The sequence below is a fragment of the Salvelinus sp. IW2-2015 genome, unplaced genomic scaffold (genome assembly GCF_002910315.2).
Source record: "Salvelinus sp. IW2-2015 unplaced genomic scaffold, ASM291031v2 Un_scaffold451, whole genome shotgun sequence".
NCBI classification, from domain to species: Eukaryota; Metazoa; Chordata; class Actinopteri; order Salmoniformes; family Salmonidae; genus Salvelinus; species Salvelinus sp. IW2-2015.
This window is the reverse complement of record NW_019942555.1, coordinates 332179-358239: the sequence shown is the minus strand read 5'-3', so window position 1 is coordinate 358239 and position 26061 is coordinate 332179. Positions and strand designations below refer to the sequence as shown.

The following is a 26061-nucleotide window of genomic DNA, read 5'->3' as shown; positions in this document are numbered from 1 at the left end:
ATTTTACTGCTGAGCCCTTAGAAAACACTGGAACTACTGTATCTCTCTTGCAAGTTTGTATAGCTGTGTATGCATGGGCTTGGTCTGATGAGTAGAAGGTAATGTCCCTGTCTCTTATACACATCTAGATGTGTATAAGAGACAGACTGTATCTCTCTTGCAAGTTTGTATAGCTGTGTATGCATGGGCTTGGTCTGATGAGTAGAAGGTAATGACGTATGCAGTGACATCACTAGGGCTGGACTTCGGGCCTAATAAAATAACTTGGGACTTTTCCTATTTTGCAGAACTCAGGAGAGACATCAGTTGTATGTGTGATGTTTGATCTTTGATTTCTGTCTACAGCTGTATTTTGATTAAAATTGTTATGATTTATAAGTGCACATTTTGAGTGTTCCTTATTTGTTACCTTCTTGGCGCTACGGATCCCGTTACCGGGATCATTTTCATAAACAACCACTGAATTGCAGAGCGCCAAATTCAAAAGTAATACTAAAAATATTTATAATCATGGAATCACAAGTGAAATATACCAAAACACAGTTTAGGTTGTTGTTAATCCACCTATCGTGTCAGATTTTGAAAATATGCTTTACAGCGAAAGCAATCCAAGCGTTTGTGAGTGTATCAGTCAATGCTAGAACAGTTAGCCTTATATTAGCTTGGTCACGAAAGTCAGAAAAGCAATAAAATGAATCGCTTACCTTTGATAATCTTCGGATGTTTGCACTCACGAGACTCCCAGTTACACAATAAATGTTATTTTTGTACGATAAATATTAGTTTTATAACAAAAAAACATCATTTGGGTTGCGCGTTATGTTCAGAAAACCACAGCCTCGTTCCGTTCCTGAAATGCAGACAAATTCCAAAAAGTATCCGTAATGTTTGTAGAAACATGTCAAACGTTTTTTATAATCAATCCTCAGGTTGTTTTTAACATACATAATCGATAATATTTCAACCGGACGGTAACCTATTCAATAAAAGAGAGAAAGAAAATGTCGAGCTACCCCTCTCGCGCGCAGGAACTAATCAAAGGACACCTGACTCGTTTTGAAAAATCTCGCTCATTTTTCAAAATAAAAGCCTGAAACTATGTCTAAAGCCTGGTCACAGCCTGAGGAAGCCATTGGAAAAGGAATCTGGTTGATATCCCTTTAAATGGAAGAGGGGAGGCAACAGAACAGGGATTTTCTTCAAAAGCACTTCCGGGTTGGATTTCCTCAGGTTTTCGCCTGCAGAATCAGTTTTGTTATACTCACAGACAATATTTTGACAGTTTTGGAAACTTTGGAGTGTTTTCTATCCTAATCTGTAAATTATATGCATATTCTACGATCTGGGCCTGAGAAATAGTCCGTTTACCTTGGGAACGTTATTTAAAAATAAAAAATAAAATCTGGCCTCTAGCGTCAAGAAGTTAAGTAAAAAACGGAGCACAGAAAAACGGAACCAACACAGTCATGGGTGAACAGGGAGTACAGGAGGGGGCTGAGCACGCACCCTTGTGGGGCCCCAGTGTTGCGGGTCAGCGAAGTTGAGATGTTGTTTCCTAACTCCACCAACTGGCGGCGGCCCATCAAAGTCAAGGACCCAATTGCACAGGGCGGGTTTGAGACCCAGGGCCTCCAGCTCGATGATGAGCATGGAGGGTACTATGATGTTGAATGCTGAGCTGTAGTCAATGAACAGCATTCTTACATAGGTATTCCTTTTGTCCAGATGTGATAGGGCAGTGTGCAGTGTGATGGCGATTGCATCGTCTGTGGACCTGTTGGGGCGGTATGCAAACTGAAGTGGGTCTAGGGTGGCCGGTAAGGTGGAGGTGATATGATCCTTGACTAGACTTGTCTCAAAGCACTTCATGATGACAGAAGTGAGTGCTACGGTGCGGTAGTCATTTAGTTCAGTTATCTTTACCTTCTTGGGTAGAGGAACAATTGTAGCCATCTTGAAGCATGTGGGGACAACAGACTGGGATAGGGAGCGATTGAATATGTCCATAAACACACCAGTCATCTGGTCTGCGCATGCTTTGAGGACATGGCTAGGGATGCCGTCTGGGCCAGCAGCCTTGCGAGGGTTAACATGTTTAAATGTTTTACTCTTGTCAGTCATGGAAAAGGGAGGGGCGCAGTCCTTCTTAGCAGGCCGCGACGGTGGCACTGTATTATCATCAAAGCGGGCAAAGAAGGTGTTTAGTATGTCTGAAAGTGTGACGTTGGTGTCCGTGACTTGGCTAGATTTCTTTTTGTAGTCCGTGATTTCCTGTAGACCCTGCCACATGCGTCTCGTATCTGAGCCGTTGAATTGCGACTCCATCTTGACCCTGTAGTGGCATTTCATTTGTTTGATTGCCTTGTGGAGGAATAGCTACACTGTTTATATTCAGACATATTCCCAGACATCTTTCCATGCACGAATGCCGCCATCTATCCACGGTTTCTGGTTAGAGTAGGTTTTTACCTGTCTAGGAACGACAGCCAATGAAATTGCAGGGCGCCAAATTCAATCAACAGAAATCTCATAATTCAAATTTCTCAAACATACAAGTATTAGACACCATTTTAAAGATAAAATTATCGTTAATCCAACCACAGTGTCCGATTTCAAAAATGCTTTTCGGCGAAAGCAGAACATATCATTATGTTAGGTCAGCATCTAGTCACAGTAAGCATTCAGCCATTTTCCAACCAAAGAGAGAAGTCACAAAAAGCAGAAATAGAGATACAATTAAGCACTAACCTTTGACGATCTTCATCAGATGACACTCATAGGACTTCATGTTACACAATACATGTATGTTTTGTTCGATCAAGTTCATATTTATATCCAAAAACCTCAGTTTACATTTGGCTTTCCCTCCAAAACATCCTGTGAATTTGCACAGAGCCATATCAAGTCACAGAAATACTCATAATAAACATTGATAAAAGATACAGATGTTATTCACAGAATTAAAGATATACTTCTCCTTAACCTCTCTTGGGTATGTGGGACGTCCAGCATCACTACTCTGGACGGTTCTAACTTAGAATATGTGGACATCTGCAAATACCTAGGTGTCTGGTTAGACTGTAAACTCTCCTTCCAGACTCACATTAAGCATCTCCAATCCAAAATGAAATCTAGAATTGGCTTCCTATTTCGCAACAAAGCATCCTTCATTTATGCTGCCAAACATACCCTCGTAAAACTGACCATCCTACCGATCCTCGACTTTGGCGATGTCATCTATAAAATAGCCTCCAACACTCTACTCAACAAATTGGATGCAGTTTATCACAGTGCCATCCGTTTTATCACCAAAGCCCCATATACCACCCACTACTGCGACCTGTATGCTCTCGTTGGCTGGCCCTCGCTTCATACTCATCGCCAAACCCACTGGCTCCAGGTCATCTATAAGTCTTTGCTAGGTAAAGCCCCGCCTTATCTCAGCTCACTGGTCACCATAGCAGCACCCACTCGTAGCACGCGCTCCAGCAGGTATATTTCACTGGTCACCCCCAAAGCCAATTCTTCCTTTGGCCGCCTTTCTTTCCAGTTCTCTGCTGCCAATGACTGGAACGAATTGCAAAAATCGCTGAAGCTGGAGACTCATATCTCCCTCACTAACTTTAAGCACCAGCTGTCAGAGCAGCTCACAGATCACTGCACCTGTACATAGCCCATCTTTAAATAGCCTATCCAACTACTTACAGTGAAATTACAAGCCCTTAACCAACAATGCATTTTTTAGAAAAAATAACTGTGCACTGAAATTGGCATCGATAAAATGCAATTGTGTTTGTTATCCGTAGCTTATGCCTGCCCACACCCTAACCCCACCGCCACCATGGGGAACTCTGTTCACAACGTTGACATCAGCAAACCGCTCGCCCACACAACGCTATACACGTGGTCTGCGGTTGTGAGGCCGGTTGGACGTACTGCCAAATTCACTAAAACAAAGTTGGACGCTGCTTATGGTAGAGAAATTAACATTACATTCTCTGGCAACAGCTCTGGTGGACATTCCTGCAGTCAGCATGCTAATTGCACGCTCCCTCAAAACTAAAAACATCTCTGTTGTGTGACAAAACTGCACATTTTAGAGTGGCCTTTTATTGTCTCCAGCACAGCGTGCACCTGTGTAATGATCATGCTGTTTAATCAGCTTCTTTATATGCCACACCTATCAGGTGGATTGATTATCTTGGCCAAATAGAAATGCTCACTAACAGGGATGTAAACAAATGTGTGCACAAAATTTGAGAGAAACAAGCTTTTTTTGCACATGGAACATTTCTGAGATATTTTATTTCAGCTCATGAGTCATGGGTCCAACATGTTACATGTTGCTTTCATATTTTTGTTCAGTGTATTTACCCATTTAATAACCAGACCTTCAGACAAACTTGCTATGCTCAATTCTTGATGCACTACCAAACGTGCTGTTATATGTTGCCTTCACACCCACAAGCGCGCCACTCTGAGTGGCCGAAGCGGCACGTGATAAGTTACCGATGTACAGTCTAAATGCCTGGTAACGTTTGTGGTGAACCGCTATAATACCATAATGCCATAGAAGAAGAAGCAACCCGGGAGTTGTGCTTTGGTATTTCAATGTGACTTACTTACCCTAAGATAGCTAGCTGATGACTCCAGGACGATGGCGGAATCGGAGATGGCGGAGATGGAGCTTGAATGTGATGGCTGTGTAAATAAAGATGAATAGACTTTTGTCCAAAAGAATGGATAAAAAAGTAAAATTGATGTGGGAAAGGAAATGTTTAGTATTGGTATTACCCCATTGTATTTGGTACGAGGTTGTTATCTGGGAGTATTGGAGCCCGATTTGAGCCCATGGAGAGTATCCGAAATGGTGAAGAAAGTCCGTGAAAATGATAAGGATAGGTCTTGTATTGATTTTGTGTGTTTCTGCTGATCAGAAGGAATGTTTGTTGGGCCTCATTCGAGTTGATGATTATACTGTGTCGTGTTTTGAGCTATGGAACAGGGCACCTGTCAAAGGAGTCATTTCTGGAGTGTCAGAAGATGTTGACATTGAAATGTTAAAGAACATTTCTGGAGTATGCGGAGGCAGTAAAAACAGTAGAAAGAGCAGAAGGTCTGATGGTAGTGAATAACAGGGGAGCTATACAGCAACATGCACCGAGGCCTGTGTCACCAGCACAATCCAGACAAGTGAAGAAAGTGACTTTGTCGCTTTAATAGCAATGCTGGTAAAAAAAAAAAGTTTTTAAAAAGTCAAGAAAGATTGACATCATTGTTTCTGTAGTTGAGACATTTCTGGGTTAAATTTTTTTTTACATCTGACGAGCTACATTGATTACTGACTCATGCAGTCCCACCCTCTCAGGCCCTAGAGCCTAAACAGAGGATTTGAGGTTTTGAATGACTGAAGGAGCTGGAATATGGAAATAATATTAATCTTCATTTTCTCTTTCCCATAGTGGAATTACTTTTCTTTAGGGAATTGTTTTCCTCAACATCCAGTTGGTGGCGACAATACACATTTTGGTGTAGTTCGCCATCAAACCCAAAGAAAAAGAAGAAGAAGCTATCTATTTGTTCTAGCTAATAACGTTACTGTATTCAAAAATGTTCCTCACTGCTGTAAACCGTGAGTATGTTTGAATACGTTGCTGTATATTGTCGTTTTTCCACTTGTATGGCAAATATTGTATTGTTTGGCTGGCTCTATGCATATTTGGTTGGTAGATTTACCTGTGATTCACTATCTTTAGCGTTGAAGCCAGCGTGTCATGTTAACGTTACCTTTCTAGTTTCAGTAGTAAACTAGCTAGCGACCATACTTGAAAAAAAGATGTCGTGTTGACTAGCGTTAGATTGCTCAATCAGAAGCTACGTTAATTAGCTATCAATGGCAAGTGTTACGTTAACTAGCTAGCTAAAGCTAACATAAACGGGCATAATGATCTTGCCCATCTGATTTCACTGTCCTCTGTTTTCCATGCACACAAGTGGCCAAGTCAAAGTAAGTGCTTTCTTTCCTTCTCCACCTCATTATTTGTACATAGACCCGCTATTTATTACTATATCCATGGACCATGTATTGTACTGTGTATGCTACTTCATAGCCAGCAGATCGGAAACCGCATGCTTACAACTGCACTAACGTTAGCATTGTTGTGTAGATTAGGACACCGTGGAGCCGGCGCGAGATATTGCTCTGAAAAAGTACCTCAATCCAGGGATGAGAAATGCATTGTGCTCCGAATTGTTCCATTATCCCAACTGTTACACCGAGAAGATTGAACGACTACTACTTAGCAAGCGGGTCTGATCTGCTGGCTAACTACTCCCTAGTAAAATGTTAATACCGTACAGATTGGATTTTAGGTTATAATCTTTCTCTGAAGTGTGTTTACTGTGATATTATCCTCAATCTGCTCTATTATAAAAGTGACCCAGAGGAATACCAATGTTCATGTAGTATATTCCATAATTCTTTGTGGGCTATCACACAAAGGAACCATTGTATCTGTGTTACAGGACTGTCCTAGTGCAAATGGTGAGTGCTGCAGGGACAGGTTATTGTTTCAACACCAAGAGGAACCGACTACGGGAGAAACTGGTGCTGCGAAAAAATGATCCCCTGGGTAAGCTACAAACCATCTCTGACTGAGTATCATTGTATGGGAGCAAACTATGACACTTTTTCTCTCCGGGAGTTAGCACTGATGCCCAGTGGACAACGGCCTCTCACTGTGTCGGAAAATGTTACTTCCGTAGCCATAACCAAGTCCCCCATTGTCACCTTGGCTGCTCTAGTTTGTCACCTCAGTCGATCTACAATAGGCTTGGGTGATTCCCCGTTATACTGTATATTTCGAAATACCAATGCATTTGGTTTACTAGCTAAGTGGCAAGATGTCAAGATCAAGTTTCTTGGTTACTGCAGAGACATTCAAACCCCTCCTAGATCAATATCCCAGTTTTTTTATTTTTAATAGCACCCGTTGTGTGCACAGTCGGTAATACCGTATACCTCGGTATGGTACAGAAATGGTATGACTGTATGAAAATCTGGATACCGCCTAACCCTAATCTACAAACATAGAGCCTATACAATTGTAGTGTTACTCCCCTGAATGGGGGCAAATATGTGAAATGTTTCACACTGACTCAGTGACTGTTCATTCGGTATAATGATGAATTGCAAAAAATCAACTCTTTACATATCACTTTTCTTAAATTACATAATTCACATTTGTATTCCCAGGCATTACTAATCAAGCTCTGCACAAAAAACATCAATGGAGCACACAGATCATATTATCACATTCAGTTATTAGAATGTTACTCATGATTCTATATTAATATCAGTGATGTAATTGTTAAAAAAATGTAAAAGTTGGGTAATGGGTGAACTATAAACTCCATTGGGCGATCGAGATAAGACAAACAACCACTGATATAAATGAAAATGACATTTGTGACTCACCACCTGGATTCGGTTTTGCGTAGAAAAATTTGAATTTCCGTTTTTTACATTGGATAAAATTAGAGTCAGAGCAACAACATGGTATATCATACACTGCATTTGAGGAACAATGGGAAAGTAATTCTGCCTTAAGTTGATCAACTTTTAAACTCACTTTGGAGAAAATTGCCTTAGCAAAACATTCAATCTAGTCTCATATCTGCTATTAAGGCACATGAAAGTTCACATGTTCAAGAAAGCATTTCTGCCAAAAACTGCATTTTAACGTAGGCCTATAAGGAAGATGGACCATGTGGAGATGTTCATATCTGAAACATATGTTCTTTTTTAAAAGTTTCTAACTTGTTTGAAAAGATTAGTACAGATTTTCTCAGATGGAGTTAGCTGTTTGAAAGAGTGGTGAATGTGGTTTTAAAAAGGCAAATCCGGGGACGCAGACGAAAATAACAAACCACTGTCCCACTCGTTCGCAAAGAGGCAGACACGATAAGAACTCAGTCAGATCAAGAATAAGAGTTCTGAGCTATGATCAACGCTGGGAGTAATATTTAGATGTTGACCTGTAATTTATTTGCTTTGTTTACAAAATGTATTATTTATTCATACACGACTGGTCATTCAAGGGTTTCTCTTTATTTTTACTATTTTCTACATTGTAGAATAATAGTGAAGACATCAAAACTATGAAATAACACATGGAATAATGTAGGAACCAAAAAATTGTTAAACAAATCAAAATATATTTGACTTTCTAATAGCCACCCATGCCTTGATGACAGCTTTGCACACTCTTGCCATTCTCTCAACCAGCTTCACCTGGAATGCTTTTCCAACAGTCGTGAAGGAGTTCCCACATATGCTGAGCACTTGTTGGCTGCTTTTCCTTTCACTCAGCAGTCTCACTCACCATCTCAGTTTGGTTGGGGTCGGGAGATTGTGGAGGCCAGGTCATCTGATGCAGCAATCCATCACTCTCCTTCTTGGTCAAATAGCCCTTACACAGCCTGGAGTTGTGTTGGTTCATTGTCCTGTTAAAAAACAAATGATATTCCCACTAAGTAAATCAGATGGGATGGCTGTGGTAGCCATGCTGGTTAAGTGTGCCTTGAATTCTAAATAAATCACAGACAGTGTCACCAGCAAAGCACCCCCACACCATAACACCTCCTCCATGGTTTACGGTGGGAACCACACCAGCGGAGATCATCCGTTCACCTACGCCGCATCTCACAAAGACACGGCGGATGGAAATAAAAATCTCCAATTTGGTCTCCAGACCAAAGGGCTAATTTCCATTGATCGTGTTTCTTGGCCCAAGCAAGTCTCTTCTTATTGGGGTCCTTTTAGTTGTGGTTTCTTTGCAGCAGTTCGAACATGAAGGCCTGATTCATGCAGTGTCCTCTGAAGAGTTGATGTTGAGATGTGTCTGTTACTTGAGCTCTGTGAAGCATTTATTTGGGCTGCAATTTCTGAGGCTGGTTACTAATGAACTTATCCTCTGCAGCAGAGGTAACTCTGGGTCTTCCATTCCTGTGGCTGTTCTCATGAGAGCCAGTTTCATCATAGTGCTTGATAGATTTTGCCACTGCACTTGAAGAAATGTTCAATGTTCTTGAAATTTTCCGTATTGACTGACCTTCATGTCTTAAAGTAATGATGGTCTGTTGTTTCTCTTTGCTTATTTGAGCTGTTCTTGCCATAATATGGACTTGGTCTGTTCACAAATGGGGCTATCTTCTGTATCCCCCCCACACCTTGTCTCAACACAACTGATTGGCTCAAACGCATTAAGAAGGAAAGAAATCCCACAAATGAACTTTTAATTTAGGCACACCTGTTAATTGAAATGAATTCCAGGTGACTACCTCATGAAGCTGGTTGAGAGAGTGCCAAGAGTGTGCAAAGCTGTCAAGGCAAAGGGTGGCTACTTTGAAGAATCTAAAACAATATAGAATATATACAATATAGAAAATAGTAAAAATAAAAACCCTGGAATGAGTAGGTGTTCTAAAACTTTTGACCAGTAGTGTATGTAGTTACGGCCCTGGTTACTTGCTTCCTCCATACTTGTTTCTTCAATTGTGCTCAAAGCGCATTGAAGCAGAGGATCCAAGGTACTCCCTCGGTCCTCTTCCTCCAATGAGCTGAGAGAAATTGGTGAAACATGTACAGATGAAGCAAGGGTTTGACGCCAAATTTCAGACGTCGCCACGGTGTGGCTTTAACTATGGTCGTGTTCCCCTGCATGAATCGACCAGTGATTGCATGCCATGTCATCGAGTGTGCAGTCAGGCACCAGATAGGATGTGGTTAGCTGATACGTTAAATACTTATCCAGGCTTGTAAAATCTGGCATGTCAGCAACGTCTGAGCAGGGCAACACGACCATAGACTCAGCCATATGACATCATCATACACAAAGAGCCAATATTGGGAGTCTTGTTAGATGCATAATTTTGTTGTTGTTCCTCCTGCTGTATATAATAAGTGATTTAATATTCAGCTCATATCAGGTAACATGTGTTTTCATGGTAATTCACGTCATATACTATGTTGGCCTAGTCATTTGCCCCTGCCTCAAAATTTTAATCTCACAATACTTCCAATTTGTGCCCATAGCTTTTCAGTGTGCATCCACTTACTTCAGATTTTTGTCTTTGCAGTGAACAAGCACGTTCTCTTTCACGAAAAGAAGAAGATTAGGTCGATTTAACCGTGAACGGCAAAGAATTAAGAATCTGCAACATCCTAAGCAGATTTCACTGACAATACTCATTGTATTGTCGAAACTTTGTTGACCATCATTCGTGAGAAGAGCTAAGGAGTTCCTATTGGACTTTTCCAGGACCACATCAGCTCATGGTAAAACATTTGGGATGAACCAAATGGTGGCAAAACCTTAAGCAGTTCTGTTTCCACTCCCATCAATGAGACACTTCTTACTTATTGAGGAATAACTGTCTTGTTTCATGTTGTTTTCCACTTGTAAACTTTCTCTACCTTAGGCTAAATCTTATTGATGATCTTTGTTCTGCGAGAGGATCATGTCTGGCATCATCTAAGTCAGGGTTCCAACTGGCGGGCTGAATTTGACCCACGAGGGGTTTTATTTGGCGCCCAAGATTTCTGAGCAAGAAATAATCATCATAAATATTTTTTTATTTTTTTAATATATATAATTCATTGTTGGACAATAGACTGTAAAAACATCAGGAAATCAGCTCCAAGTATTCACAAGCATTATAGAGATTGTATACAAATGTAAGCAAGGTTTGAAATGATTATGTTTTAGTCAAATATTACGTTTGGGCTTCTTGCAGTCAATTTGCAATCTACAAATGATTTGTAATTATGTTCCGCCCCCCCCGACCATCCACTTATAAAGAAATCGGCCCAAGGCTGAATCTAGTTGAGGATCCCTGATTTAAGGAATAATGGAAACATGAAAGAGACAACTGCTCACTTACTGTGCCCTCAAAGTATTCACACCCCTTGACTTTTTCCACATTTTGTTGTTAAAGCCTAAATAAAAAAGTGAGATTTGGTGTCATTGGCCTACACACAATACACCAGAATGTCATTGTCAATGTGGAAACATGTTTTTAGAAATGTTATTAAAAAGGAAAAGCTGAAATGTCTTGAGTCTAACTATTCAACCACTTTCTTATGGCAAGCCAAAATAAGTTCAGGAGTAAATATTTGCTTAACAAGTCACATAAGCTGTTTCATGGTCTCACTTCGTGTGCAATAATAGTGTTTAACATACATTTTGAATGATTACCTCATCTCTACCCCACACACACAACAGTTACTCTACAATACTAACCTAAATGACAGCGTGAAAAGGAAGCCTGTACAGAATAAAACATGCATCCTGTTTGCAATAAGGCACTAAAGTAAAACTGCAAAAAATGTGGCAAAGAAATTTGTCCTGAATATAAAGCGTTATGTTTTGGGAAAATCCATCATAACACATCACTGAGTACCACTCTTCATATTTTCAAGCATGGTGGTGGCAGCATCATGTTGGTATGCTTGTCATTGGCAAGGAGAATTTTGGGGGGATAAAAAGAAACGGAATGAAGCTAAGCACAGACAAAATCCTAGAGGAAAACCTGGTTAAGTTTACTTTTGACCAAACACTGGGAGATGATAAGTTCACCTTTCAGCAGGACAATAACCGAAAACGCATGGCCAAATATACACTGGAGTTGCTTACCAAGACGACATTGAATGTTCCTGAGTGGCCTAGTTAGTTTTGACTTAAATCTACTTGAAAGACAAGAAGAACTTAAATAGCTGTCTAGCAATGATCAACAACCAACTTCACAGAGCTTGAAGAATTTGAAAAAGAATCATGTTCAAATATTGTACAGTCCAGGTGTGCAATGTTCTTACAGACCATTCCCAGAAAGACTCAAAGCTGTAATTGCTGCCAAAGGTGATTCTAACATGTATTGACTCAGGGTTTGAATACTTATGTAAATTAAATATTTTCATTTTCAATAGATTTGTAGAAAAAAAACATGTTTTCACTTTGTCATTGTGGGGTATTGTGTGTGAGGCGGGGGGTCTATTTAATCAATTTTGAATTCAGGCTGTAACATGTGGAATAAGTCAAGGGGTATGCATGTTTTACCCTGAATTATAATAAGCTTCACAACATTACGGTAATTCAGTACACAATTCTTTTTTTGTCTAGAAACATATACAATCAATCAATGGTACAACCTAATCTGGGTTTGGTGTTTAACTTTTTCACAGTATTTCTGACATTTTAAAAAGGAAGATACATTTATTTGTATCCTGATCATAGGTCAGAATAAAAGTTTAATAATTCAAGTTCTCTTTTACCTCTTAAATGTTTTACATTATTATGTCCCATTTGTTGACATTGCCAAAGCTTATGAAAACAATGTTTGAGTGTCAGAAATTGTGGCTACATTTAGTATGAAGCGGAATTTATTAAAAGTATTAATCTTATTCACGTTTCAATGAAATTAGAATATTTAAAAAAGTATTGTATATGATAAATACTGGTATGGCAGATTTAATAAAGGACAATGGTCATTACAAATGTATTTACAGTCGTTATATTAGTTGATACAGTACTTGCGACAGTGTTAGATTGTTATGGTTCAGTGTCCATTTAGTGTGTAAGTTGCTGTCTTCTCTAGAAAATGTCCGCGGGTAGGTCCTTTTTGAGGGATAAGACGCTTGCGTCCCATTTGTCTACACTCACTCATGCCACCTGATTGGCTCTACTGGCCATCCTCCAGTTGCATTGTGGGAAAGTGAGCCATGTAGAATGCCATGGCACAAATCAAGCTGTCTCCATCTCCCTGTGTAGAGATGAAAACGGTCATTAATACTCCAATACCATACTCAGATAGTGAAACACACACACTGAGGGTGTCAACAATTCAATTGGGATGTAGGCTGGAAGGACAAAAAGTACTTCCTGCAGACAACTATGACCTTGCCCTGAGAACTCACTACCCTTTATGACAAGAATGAAACATTAATTCCCTCATTTTTAGAATTTCATGTAAGCAAATAAAGGGCTATATGACCTAATTTATCATGAAACTTGGAAAAACGAATCAAAAGTGGAACTGAGATGAGATGTTATTTAACTGATCAACTGTTTGCAACAGTAGGGGGTGCTATGCCATGTCAATTGTGGCTTTTTGAACAAGGCTCCCCACTGTCAGTCTCAATGTTTTTCATTTCAGAAATCAAGTTTTCAAGATGTAGAACTTTCAAACTACATAAATTATCACCGTAATGATGCATTTTTCATATGATGCAAAACGCATCATTCTGCGACACTTTCTGTATTTTTAAAGTTCTATATCTTGAACTTGATTGCTGACATGCAAAACATTTTGGGACTGTATCAAAAGTCGACAAAACAAATACCAAGCGTTTTTGAGTGGTATTTTCCTTTTAATCATTTTAATTTTCAACTTCAATGGATGAAGCCTATTACTCACCCTTTATGGCAAACAAATGTATTATCACTAATTGTCCTGTCCTATCCTATCCAGTGTGAGATTCCAATTTGTTATAAACAATTAAAGATAAGACATGAGACAGATACTAACTGAACATTATGCAATTAGTATGAAGAATATTTAACCTACATTGAAAAATGGTTATTACCGTACCAAAAATATGTCGGTATCATGCATATAATATGCCAGAATAATCAAATAGACTAGAATTTCCCCCCCCCCCCCAACATATTTAGCTGTCTTTTGACAGGGTCAACTTGGCAGAATTATACCATATACCAAAATGGTATATGCTCGTAGAGTGTGCGAGACAATATAAGAATGATAGAAATAAAGTATTTTTTTAAATATTAATGTTCACTTTTCCACTGTTATTAGCATAAATTAAGCAAAGCATTATCAACATTTAAGAGCAAATGTTTTTAGTTTTTTTTAAATGATACCTACCTAAACTTGATCTGTGAAAACGAAATATAATTATCAGAGGCTTTAATGCAAATGCGATTAAAAACAAAAATACAAACACTAAATATATGGATAAAATAGAAACCTTTAATTTTTTTTTAACTTTCAGGACATTTCAAGGACTACATTTCAGATATTTGTTTTTACACAAAATAAACAGTTTATAGTATAAAACAAGATACACATTTTTACAGTATTAATGAATTACACATTTTTGCTCAATAATAAGCCAGTAGGTTACAATCATAAGAATACAACCATTTAATAATTTCCCAATCGAAATGTACTATTACTTCCCATTGCAAAAACATTTTACGTTTAGCACAAAAAGTAAACGGTGACCTAAAGTTTAAATGCAACAATGTTTCACACACAAGTTATTTTCAAAGAGATGTCTAACACCAAGCGAGCTGCAATAAACACAGTTCTACTAGATGATGAAAATTTTAAACTTCTTGTTGAAAGTTATTCTTGAAAAGGGAGAAGCTAACAAATTAGTAACAACATCCCTTTCGATAACACCTGCTGCAGCCACTGCAAACTAGCCGACAACAAAAGCTAGCTTGCTAGACCGTGGGAAAACTACTGCTCGGTATTGCGCATTGACCTGTTGGCCTTCAAGAAGCCAGTTTCAATACGTTTTTGTAAAAACGGCCCACCCATTAACTCAATGTGATTGGTTAATTCCACTGTCACTCCAAAGTGTTGCCCTAATAGAGTTGAAGCGCTGAGGCCTTTTATCTAGCTTTTGATGGCCTAGCCAATGGCTGACTTAGCTAGCTAGATTTCTCCCAATAGATTCTTCAGTTAACCCTTTCCAACAAAAACTGAAGAGATTAAATCAGAACATCATTGAAAATAATTTTGTTTTATAAATCCTTAGCCCTTCTCTAAAGGCGTAGAAGGCCCATTCTTCCTCATTGTGTTTGGGTTAGTAATAATTTGTAAGGTTTGCTCTATTTTCCCTCAGCATATATGAACACAGAAATACTGGACATGGTGATTTGACAAAATTACAATGCTGGTCTTGAAAATTACAATCCTGGTCTCAACCCCCCCCACCCTCTGGTCTTGACTCTGACTTTATTTGCTCCGGTCTTCGTCTTGAAACGGTCTCGCTTTAGGTGGTCTCAAACAACAATAGGCAAGGTTGTAGAAAACAACCTTGGTGTATTAATTGGTGACAAGGAGGACCAATTCAATGTCTACAAAACTCCAAGGGCCAAATCCTTGACATCAATTCATGTTTTTTTGCAAACATCCAAGTTCAGCGTGCAGATCCCAAATTAGAATTTGGCCCTAAATGACAAATGTGTTAAGTCCTTTAGGACATCCCTCCTGTCCCAGTTTTCTGCCATCCAGACAGTTACAGCTAACACTCCTCTGGGATTGCTTATGGGTTGGTCATGGGTTTATTATTTCTTTCTCTGCTATTGACAGGCTTGGGCTTGGAGGAGGGATTGGGTGAGATGAGGGAGTTAGATCGCTGATGGGAAAACGCATGGTGGAATGTGGCAACGCGCTCAGATTTAACCACAGATGGCCCCCGCCAATGGTTCTCACAGGCCTGGCCGATTACTCACCATTCTGGCTCATTGCACTCATCCACGAACTCCTCCACCCCTCCCCCGAGAATCCACCCCACCTCATCCCCCATGCAAAACTCTCATCAGCCAAGAGGCAAGACTAGAGTCAAAGGTGACCAATGGTGAATTACAGGGCTTGCTGAGAGACTGGAAAAAAGTGAGTATAGGTGGAGAAAAATCTAACAAAGCTGGTACATTTCCATTTTTACCAATGTACAGTACCAGTCAAAAGTTTGGACAGCTACTCATTCCAGGATTTTTCTTTATTTTCTACGTTGTAGAACACAACTGATTGGCTCAAGCACATTAACAAGGAAATACATTCTAGAAATTAACTTTTATCAAGGCACACCTGTTAATTGAAATTAATTCCAGGTGACTACCTCATGAAACTGGATGAGAGAATGCCAAGAGTGTGCAAAGCTGTCATCAAGGCAAAGGGTGGCTACTTTGAAGAATCTCAGACGCAATGTGGTTCCATATGTGTGTTATCATAGTGTTGATGTCCACTTATTCTACAATGTAGAACATTGTAAAAAAAAATCTGAAAAATCCTGGAATGAGTAGGTGTGTCAACTTTTTACTGGTACTGTATGTTTATGTCTCCTGTCTGGTTTTTGAATTGGGTTGTGGAAATGCATGGTCCCACTTTGGCACTGGCAAGTTTCCAGTTCACAGTTCTGGTTAGAAAATGACTACATCCTGTCCACACCCAAACTCAAGGAGGTTGGCACCCATACTTGAAGTGACAGAATAGTGAGAAAAAAGATGGTCCCACATTCAAGTTGCCAGAACAGTCGCAATAATTTGCAAATATTAAACAAACTCCATTCAAATTGTGATTACCCCCCTCGTAAAGAGTGGAACTGCATAACAACTGGTAACAAAGTCTTCTGATCCTCTCTGTTCACCATGCTCCAGTGCGCCCAATGCCGAGTCACTGTCCTCTCGTCTTGTGTTAAACAATGCCTCGCTCCCTGAGACTGGCATGTGACAGCGTCGGATCCCCGCGTGACGCTCACTGGAGCTGACAACCACTGCTCCCCTCAGCCCCGCTGCGTCTGCCCCTAACACACTTTGGTGAAGGTTAGATTGGGAAGCCTGTCAGTCAAACAACAGAAGCGGTAGCCGCGGATGAGCGCTGATGCTCTCCACGGTTAACTCCATCCGCTACGCCGCAACCTCTGCTGGTTCTCTGCTTTGTTAGAGACTGGAGTCATAGAAGTTTGAGTTAAGGTGGCAGCGTGCGCAATCAATCTAACATCAGCATAACAAACTGGTCTACGAGTATAAATGCATGTTGTAGCTGGTCTTCCCTTTTTTCTTAATTGTCTTTAGTCTACTCAATCAAATCTCACTTTGAGATCAAAACAGGTCTGCAAATCCAAATTCCTTGTTGGCCAACTTCATCGGTCTTGTCTTCCTTTCAAAACTGACCCCTGCCCTAACCTTTATCTAATTAAGTGATACAAGGAACCTGACATGGTGCCTGGGGGTCTATTTTTGACGCTTGACACGCTGCAAGTCCCGCTTCTCTCATTGTTTTTAAGGAGTATATACCCACGTGGGTGATTGAAAGATGAACTGAGGTCCACACTCCATTCCAGTTGGTGGTGGTAATGCACCTTAAAGTTGATTGACAGCCGCCATATAAAGTGCAAAGAAGACTGAAGGAGGAGAGATTACTAGAAACTAACTAGGTTTACCCTTTTATCTGTAGATTAATTGTCGGAATAGAGGACCTTGTGCATTTTAGGTAAAATAACAACCCAATGTTTATATCCCAGGAAATGTGTTGTGGATCAGTGGATGATGAAAGAACTGGGGCAGCAACAGTGAGAAGCTTGAGTGTTATGCTGCTTTGAACTTAGCACTGACTGGAAAGGAGACTGGTACAATAATAATACAATATAAATGTGTATTTTTGGGTAACACTTTTTAATTTTTTTCTATTCTCCCATATTCAAACCTGGTCATAAATCTTTAAGAAAGCATGCTTTCTCTAATTTTCCAGAAGCTCTGTGACATGCTTCTAATGATGTCCCATGTGTTTGTGATCTCACTTCTGACACCAATATCAAAAGAGTAGCCTCTTTTTGGAAATGTGAACACTCAAAGTCCCCCGATTTCACTACTAATAATGTAATACAGCACTTCTACAATACTACTGTGTATTATAAGAGTCATAGCAAAAAGTAGCTTGAAAAATGATTACATCCAAGTGAATAGAGTGGGGTTTCCGAATGCGCAGAAGAGGAGGCTGGTGACGCTGGGTAACACACTGAAGTGAACCGCTGAGAAACACCAAGTGACTCACTGTATTGATACTACAAGATCATGACTTCAGACCCAGCCTCCTTTTTCAGTTTGCCAACTCAGTATTACATAGACACCACCAAATACACACAGAGCAAACTTACTAATGGTGAAAACAATGACAAGTACAGCACTACTAAATAAAGGGCTGTCTAGCCATTCGGACAACAATCATTTTTTTCCCTCTTTGCCAGTAAAATAAAAGGGTTTACTGGAAGAGGGATTAGGGCATCCAAAAGAGTTAAACACTCCAGAATGTATTGGGCCATCAAAGAGTAGTGGGGGCAAGCACCACCAAAAACCTGACCACAGCCTGTGCTGTGTTGTGTTCTGCTGACTGGTGCAGGGCTGAGAGGTGAGTCACAGGGAGATGGGAGGAGGGTTTGGGGGAAGGACGCTAAACCAGGTTCCCCTCAGTGCTATGGTTAATTTCATATGCACCACCAGGGAATGGGGGAGTTGCTGTGTTTGCGTGTTGTGCTAGGGACAGTAAAGGATTATTTCATTAAAGACACGTCGAGGCAGATTGCAGTACGAATAGTTTAACATTGATGGTACAGTAAAGGCTAACTTATGGAGGCTGTGCACATGCAGTCGGGACACTCCAGCAAATGTATTATCTATGCATAGTCACTTTACCTACATGTACAGTACCAGTCAAAAGTTTGGACACGCCAACTCATTCAAGGGTTTTTCTTTATTTTTACTCTACATTGTAGAATAATGGTGAAAACAAACTATTAAATTACACATATGGAATCATGTAGTAACCAACAAAAAAGTTTTAAAAATCGAAATATATTTTATGCTTGAGGTTCTTCAAAGTAGCCACCCTTTGCCTTGATGACAGCTTTGCACACTCTTGGCATTCTCTTAACCAGCTTCACCTGGAATGCTTTTCCAACAGTCTTGAAGGAATTCCCACATATACTGAGCACTTGTTGGCTGCTTTTCCTTCACTCAGCAGTCCGACTCAGTGATCCACCATGAGAGGGCACTCAAATACTTGAAACACAGGGACACCAATCTCCGACTTGGCGCAACAAGTCGGATATACCAGGTAGCAGAAGGCATTGAAAGAAATTATATGGTGAGCTTTGTGATTAAGTTACTTAAGACCACTCTGGAGCTGCCATTGAAAATTGTCAAAGACTCCAGCCACCCTAGTCATAGACTGATATCTCTGCTACCGCGCGGCAAGCGGTACCGAAGTGCCAAGTCTAGGTCCAAGAGGCTTCTAAACTGCTTCTACCCCCAAGCCATAAGACTCCTGAACATCTAGTCAAATGGCTATGCAGACTATTTGCATTGCCTCCCCCCCTCCACACCACTGCTACTCACAGTTGTCATCTATGCGTAGTCAGTCACTTTAATAACTCTATCTACATGTACGTACTACCTCAACTAACCAGTGCCCCCACACATTGACTCTGTGTCGGTACCCCCCTGTATATAGTCTCGCTATTGTTATTTTACTTCTGCTCCTTAATTACTTTTGTCTCTTATTCTTATCTGTATTTTTTTTAACTGCATTGTTGGTTAGGGGCTCGTAAGTAATTATTTCACTAAGGTCTACCTACACCTGTTGTATTCGACGCATGTGACTAATAAGATTTGATATGAATTGGACATTTCAAATTGAGAGGGTGCACTGGGCACTGGTTAAGAGGCCGAGAGATCCAGAAGCACCGGCGAGGTCCATTTATAGTGCGGTTTCTGGACTTTACTGTTAAAGAAACTATCCTACACCTGTCCTGGGAACAAAGTTAAGTTACATTTCAAGAGAAAATTATCTACTTTGACCACGATTACCCCCAAGACCTACAGAAGAAAAGGATGCGAGTCCGAGAAGCTAAAATGGAAAAAATCCAAGCGAAGTGCCCATACCCACCACAACTGAGGATGACACTATACTCTGGCGTGAAGAACTTCAACACTTTGAGGGATGCGAGCCCAACCCTGAGGGCCCTGGGCATCACGTACAGATATAAGAAATAGACTCTTGAGAGAGACTGATGGCAGGTGCAAGAAGGACGACGCAGGAGGAGGGACAGAATGGCGCTGTCGGACACAGATCTGAAGGCATTCACCAAGGAAGACGTTTGAGAGTTATGTGCCACATTACAATGATTTTGCACTAGGTAATGAACATATTGACTTTGATGTAGCCCGCTTTATTTAGTTTTATAATTAGATGAGTTTGTCGACAGATGGTATACATGTTATCCGCTTTAAAATCAACGTTTTAGACTTGCTAAGTTCATTGGGTCAGGTGAGGGGTGGGCGTCAATTTTTATTTTGTGCATTTGTATACTCAACCGGGTTTGGACAGCAACTTCCAAAGATGAGGATTTTACAAATTTGGATTGTTGCATCAACACTGAGTGTGTTTACCCCAGAGAGACCGGGAAGTCACAGCTCTCTGTCCATATGTCAATAGGGGTTGGTTTATTTTAGGTAATCAACATAACTGGTCACTTCAAATAAAACATTTTTGGGGGGGAGACGACACTGATTTTGTTTGTTTGGTTAAGTTTTATGTGTTCCTTGTTCCTTTATCCTTGACCTACATTTTGAGCCTAGGAGTGAGTTTCTGCACTTCTCAAACATCCAACATAATTTAAAAAAATGATAATTCTATGATGAGAGGGAGGAGTTATGTATCAATGCAAAACAACAGATTAAACATGACTCATTTGAATTGTATTAGTTATAATACAAATGGTATAAACCATCCTATAAAGAGGAAAAAATTGCTTAACCAACTTTAAGAAAATGCATTGTTTAGTAGCACTGGTCCAAGAGACACATTTGGCAGAGAATGAACATGAAACGTTAAAAAGAGAATGGGTAGATTAGCTTAATAATTCATCTTTTCAAGGTGGGAAAAAGAGGTTGCAGTTTTGTTTAATAGATTGTTGTGCTTTGCCAAGGATAAAGTGTTGCGGGATGATCAGGGTAGATATGTGATGGTAGTGGGGTCAATAGGGGGTACAGCAATTACTATTCTGAGTCTGTATGTACCAAATGAAGACAACCCAGAGTTATTTTTAAGATATCGCAACCGTAATCGCAGACAATGCAAAAGGGATGGTTATTGTTGGCGGGGACTTTAATTGCATACAGACTTACAAGCTTGACCGACTTCCTGCTGTGCAAAGTTCACATTCTAAAAAAAATCTAAATCCCTGGCTGCCATGATAAATGAACTGGGGCTTATTGATACTTGGTGTTTTTAAGCATCCCAGAATGAAGGACTTCTACAGTTTTTATCAAAGGTTCATGGCAACTACTTCAGAATAGACTTCTTTTGTATCTCCAAGCAGTATTTACATAAACTAGTGGAATGCACTACCTATAAAACTACACTATATATACAAAAGTATGTGGACATCCCTTCAACTGAGTGGATAGGCTATTTCAGCCACATCCGTTGCTGACAGGTGTATAAAATTGAGCACACGGCCATGCAATCTCCATAGACAAACATTGGCAGTTGAATGGCCTTAATGAAGCGGTCAGTGACTTTCAACGTGGCACCGTCATAGGATGCCACTTTTCCAACAGGTGAGTTTGTAAAATTTCTGCAGTGCTAGAGCTGCCCCGGTCAACTGTAAGTGCTGTTATTATGAAGTGGAAACGTCTAGGAGCAACAACGGCTCAGCCACGAAGTGGTAGGCCACACAAGCTCACAGCACGGGACCATTGAGTGCTGAAGCGCATGGCACATGAAAAGCGTCTGTTCTTGGTTGCAACACTCACTACCGAGTTCCAAACTGCCTCTGGAAGAAACGTCAACACATTAACAGTCTCAGATCACCTAACAGATGCCAGGAGAACTCTACCAGCTGGAATGCATAGTGCCAACTGTAAAGTTTGGTGGAGGAGTAATAATGGTCTGGGGCTGTTTTTCATGGTTAGGGCTATGCCCCTTAGTTCCAGTGAAGGGAAATCTTATCGCTACAGCAGACAATGACATTCCAGAAGATTCTTTGCTTCCAACTTTGTGCTAACAGTTTGGGGAAGGACCTTTCCTGTTTCCGCATGACAATGCCTCTGTGCACAAAGCGAGATCCATACAGTAATGGTTTGTTGAGATCGGTGTGGAAGAACTTGACTGGCCTGCACAGAGCCCTGACTGCGAGCCAGGCCTAATCGCCGAACATCAGTGCCCGACCTCATTAATGCTTTTGTGGCTGAATGGAAGCAATGTTCCAACACCTTCCCATAAGAGTGGAGGCTTTTAGAGCAGCAAAGGGGGGACCATTTCCATATTAATACCATGATTTTGGAATGAGATGTTCGACGAGCAGGTGTCCACATACTTTTGGTCATGTAGGGTATATCAGACCACAGTCCAATATGTCTCAAGATAAATCTAGGAATGGAGTAGCACTTTACATATCAGAGGCTTAATGTTTCTATATTGACAGACCTTATTGTAAAGCAATAGTTACAATTGAATGATGACTACTACAATGATGATGTATCATCCATTTTTTGGGAAGAAGCAAAGGCAGCATTAAGAGGGAAGCAGCATATTGAAAAACAGCAGGGTTAGGAGGATTCATCAGAACAAAAAATATAACCCTTTTGTCTAACTTGTATCTCACTAAATGATCAGAGGAAGAGGGGGCCGAAATGACGCGGCCAGTTACAGAGAACGAGATTGAGGAAGCCATTAATGGGATTGAAAAATAATAAATCACCAGGGACAGATGGGTACCCATAAGACCTTCATTGAGGATATTACCCCAGTTCTGTGCAGAGTATATAACTATGCATTGTCAAAGGGAGACCCACGCAAAACGTGGTCGGAGGCAATCATAACAGTAATCTATAAGAAAGGTAAAGATCCTTCCCAGTGTAGCTCATTTAGGCTTATTCGTCTCCTCCCCACAGACCATAAATTGTTAGGCACGATAATTCAAAAACATATAGGGAAACTGATTAACCCAGATCAGACAGGTTTTATACCTGACAGACAAATTACTAAGAATATTAGGAGAATTATACAGTATAAAGGTTACAGATGACCACATCTGAAAACATGTGGGATGTTCAAGGAAAATGAATGAACTAAAAATGAAAGTAGTGGTGGAAGATGAATCATGGGAAAGAGTTTGTGAAAGTAGTCACAGATGCACTAGTAGCCAGTGTGGATCGTGTTTGACTGGAAAGTGAAGATGAGATACTTTAGAACACCTTTCTTGATTTTTTTATTTTATTTATTTCACCTTTATTTAACCAGGTAGGCAAATTGAGAACACGTTCTCATTTACAATTGCGACCTGGCCAAGATAAAGCAAAGCAGTTCGACACATACAACAACATATAGTTACACATGGAGTTAAACAAACATACAGTCAATAATACAGTGAAAAATAAGTCTATATACAATGTGAGCAAGTGAGGTGAGATAAGGGAGGTGAAGGCAAACAAAATATATAAAATATATATATAAATAAAAATATATATTATAAATAAAAATATAAAAAAGGCCATGGTGGCGAAGTAAATACAATATAGCAAGTAAAAAAAACACTGGAATGGTTGGTTTGCAGTGGAAAGAAGTGTAAAGTAGAGATAGAAATAATGGGGTGCAAAGGAGCAAAATAAATAAATAAATACAGTAGGTAAAGAGGTAGTTGTTTGGGCTAAATTATAGATGGCTATGTACAGGTGCAGTAATCTATGAGCTGCTCTGACAGCTGGTGCTTAAAGCTAGTGAGGGAGATAAGTGTTTCCAGTTTCAGAGATTTTTGTAGTTCGTTCAGTCATTGGCAGCAGAGAACGGAAGGGAGAGGGCGGCCAAAGGAAGAATTGGTTTTGGGGGTGACCAGAGAGATATACCTGCTGGAGCGCGTGCTACAGGTAGGTGCTGCTATGGTGACCAGCGAGCTGAGATAAGGGGGGACTTTACCTAGCAGGGTCTTGTAGATGACCTGGAGCCAGTGGGTTTGGCGACGAGTATGAAGCGAGGGCCAGCCAACGAGAGTGTACAGGTCGCAGTGGTGGGTAGTATATGGGGCTTTGGTTTACTTTGGTTTGCTTTATCTTGGCCAGGTCGCAATTGTAAATGAGAACGTGTTCTCAATTTGCCTACCTGGTTAAATAAAGGTTAAATAAAAAAATAAATAAAAAATGGGGCTTTGGTGACATTGATATTGAAATGTTTTTTAAATTTCTTTACTTCAGCACTATGTTGGAGGGGCTGTGGACAAATAGGAGACCACACAACTTCTCGGACTGTCCAAAGTTACAGGGGTACTGGAAGAACATTCAAAAAGAAGTGAAGACAATCCTAGACATTTGAGTTACCACTGGAACCAATATACATTTTATTGGGGTTAATACCTTGCAACCTGGAAGAAAATAACCAATGCTGCGTTTGAATACCCATAATAACATACTGTACACTACATACTTATATATATACTACATACTATTAGTACATTTTAGTGTACTGTAAACTTAACGGTATCCTTTCAGTTGAGCGTACTAGCGCTTCGCCTGTTTACCGGAAGTTGATGCTGTTGCAACCTCTTGCTAGCTTGTTAGGATAGCAAAATACTAGCTAGACGTGTTACGACTTCGGATGTGTTGTAAATTAAATCTGGAGTGCCAGAGTGTGCTCTGGGCGTAAATTCAGGGCATTTCGCTCTCGGAGTGTTCAAGGCGCACACTGGACGCTTTGGCTGAGGAGTAGGGTTGATCCGAGTGTTGGTAACTGTGCTGCTGGCAACAATGTAATTCTGCTATTTTACCGAAGTTTACTGACACCAGCCATATTCGTTGAGCGTTGGTAAATTCATCAGTTATTCTGCGCTGAGAGTGCTCTGAAATCGGAGTAGATAAGCTAAGAATGACGTGAATAATCAAGTCAATAAACGTTGGGCAGCATATACTAAATATACTGGCAAGTTCGATGTATTAGTAGCCATTTAATGTTAGGTAGCTAGCTAACATACCTGGTACATACTGCTGTAATGATATGCTATGCGGTTCGTAAAGATAGCGTAGCTAACGTAACTTAACTTATTTGAAAAGTCATTACTTTATTACCTTGCTCAACATTTTCTTAACATTTATCCTGATTAGTTAAAGCAACAAATTTGTATCCGCTCTCGTTGGACTTCTGATGCATATTTTCCGCGATTTTCTTCAAATCTGAAAACGTGAAGCCACGCCTATTTTCTGAAGAATTGCATTATGGGCCATAAAAGCACAGAAATAGTGTACACTGCTTGTATACTTCGTATTTTGGCGAATGTAGTACGACATCCGGGAACTTTTGGAATAGAGATATGTGGGGGTTTGTGGAATAATTATCTTAATTTTAATGACAGGGAAGTAAAGTCCTGTAATTATTAGTATTTTTATTTATTTTTGTCCTTTTTTAGGGATGTTTCTTTTTAAAGAAATTACTACTAAAATGTGTATTCTTGTTTGTTTATTTTTATGTCTCTCTTACTTTTCTCTCCTAAAACAGAGCATGATGCAAAGGATCGTTCACATGGGGTTCTATAATGTACTGTATATTTTTACTTTTTGAACTTGATAAAAAAAGAGGAGAGCATGTTGGCTAGATTTTATGCTCTTAACTTTTTATCCTTGTTTTAGCCTTTTAGTTCATGTCTTGATTTTAACCGTTGTTGTATTTATCTTTTTATTAAAATAAATTATTTTGGGAGAAGATGTTTTCCTTACTTCTCGAAGCCTTTTTATGTTTAAGAGGTAATGGCCAACTTTGTCACAGGTGACCATCCCACCACACGCCCACCATTCATTCTGGACAGCGCTGTCGGTGATGGAGATAATGATGTGCTTTATAAACTTTTTTGTAATGTGAACAGAAGTGACAATCTGCAATATTAAAGCTGATCTGAATGCCAAGCGTCACATCTGGAGGAAACCTAGCACCATCCCTTTGGTGAAGCATGGTGGAGGCAGCATCATGCTGTGGGTATGTTTTTCAATGGCAGGGACTGGGAGACTAGTCAGGATCGATGGAAAGATGAATGGAGCAAAGTACAGAGAGATCCTTGATGAAAACCTGCTCCAGACCTCAGACTGGGGGCAAGGTTCACCTTCCAACAGGACAACAACCCTAAGCACACAGTCAAGACAACGCAGGAGTGGCTTTGGGACAAGTCTCTGAATGTCTGTGAAGTGGCCCAGACAGAGCCCGGACTTGAAC

General features: G+C 40.1%; 1 protein-coding gene and 1 pseudogene across 1 annotated transcript; one reads left to right on the top strand and one right to left on the bottom strand.

Moving 5' to 3' along the window:
- Positions 1-1545: 1545 nt before the first annotated feature.
- LOC112068329 (large ribosomal subunit protein bL33m) lies at positions 1546-11115 on the top strand. Its single transcript, XM_070438109.1, has 3 exons — positions 1546-1655; positions 6526-6632; positions 10141-11115. The coding sequence occupies exons 1-3, from the start codon at positions 1546-1548 to the stop codon at positions 10188-10190; spliced, it is 267 nt and encodes an 88-aa protein (XP_070294210.1). The 3' UTR covers positions 10191-11115.
- A 1453-nt stretch (positions 11116-12568) lies between these two features.
- The window catches only part of LOC112068335 (ribokinase-like), a 52335-nt pseudogene continuing 38842 nt past the window's right edge, over positions 12569-26061 (bottom strand).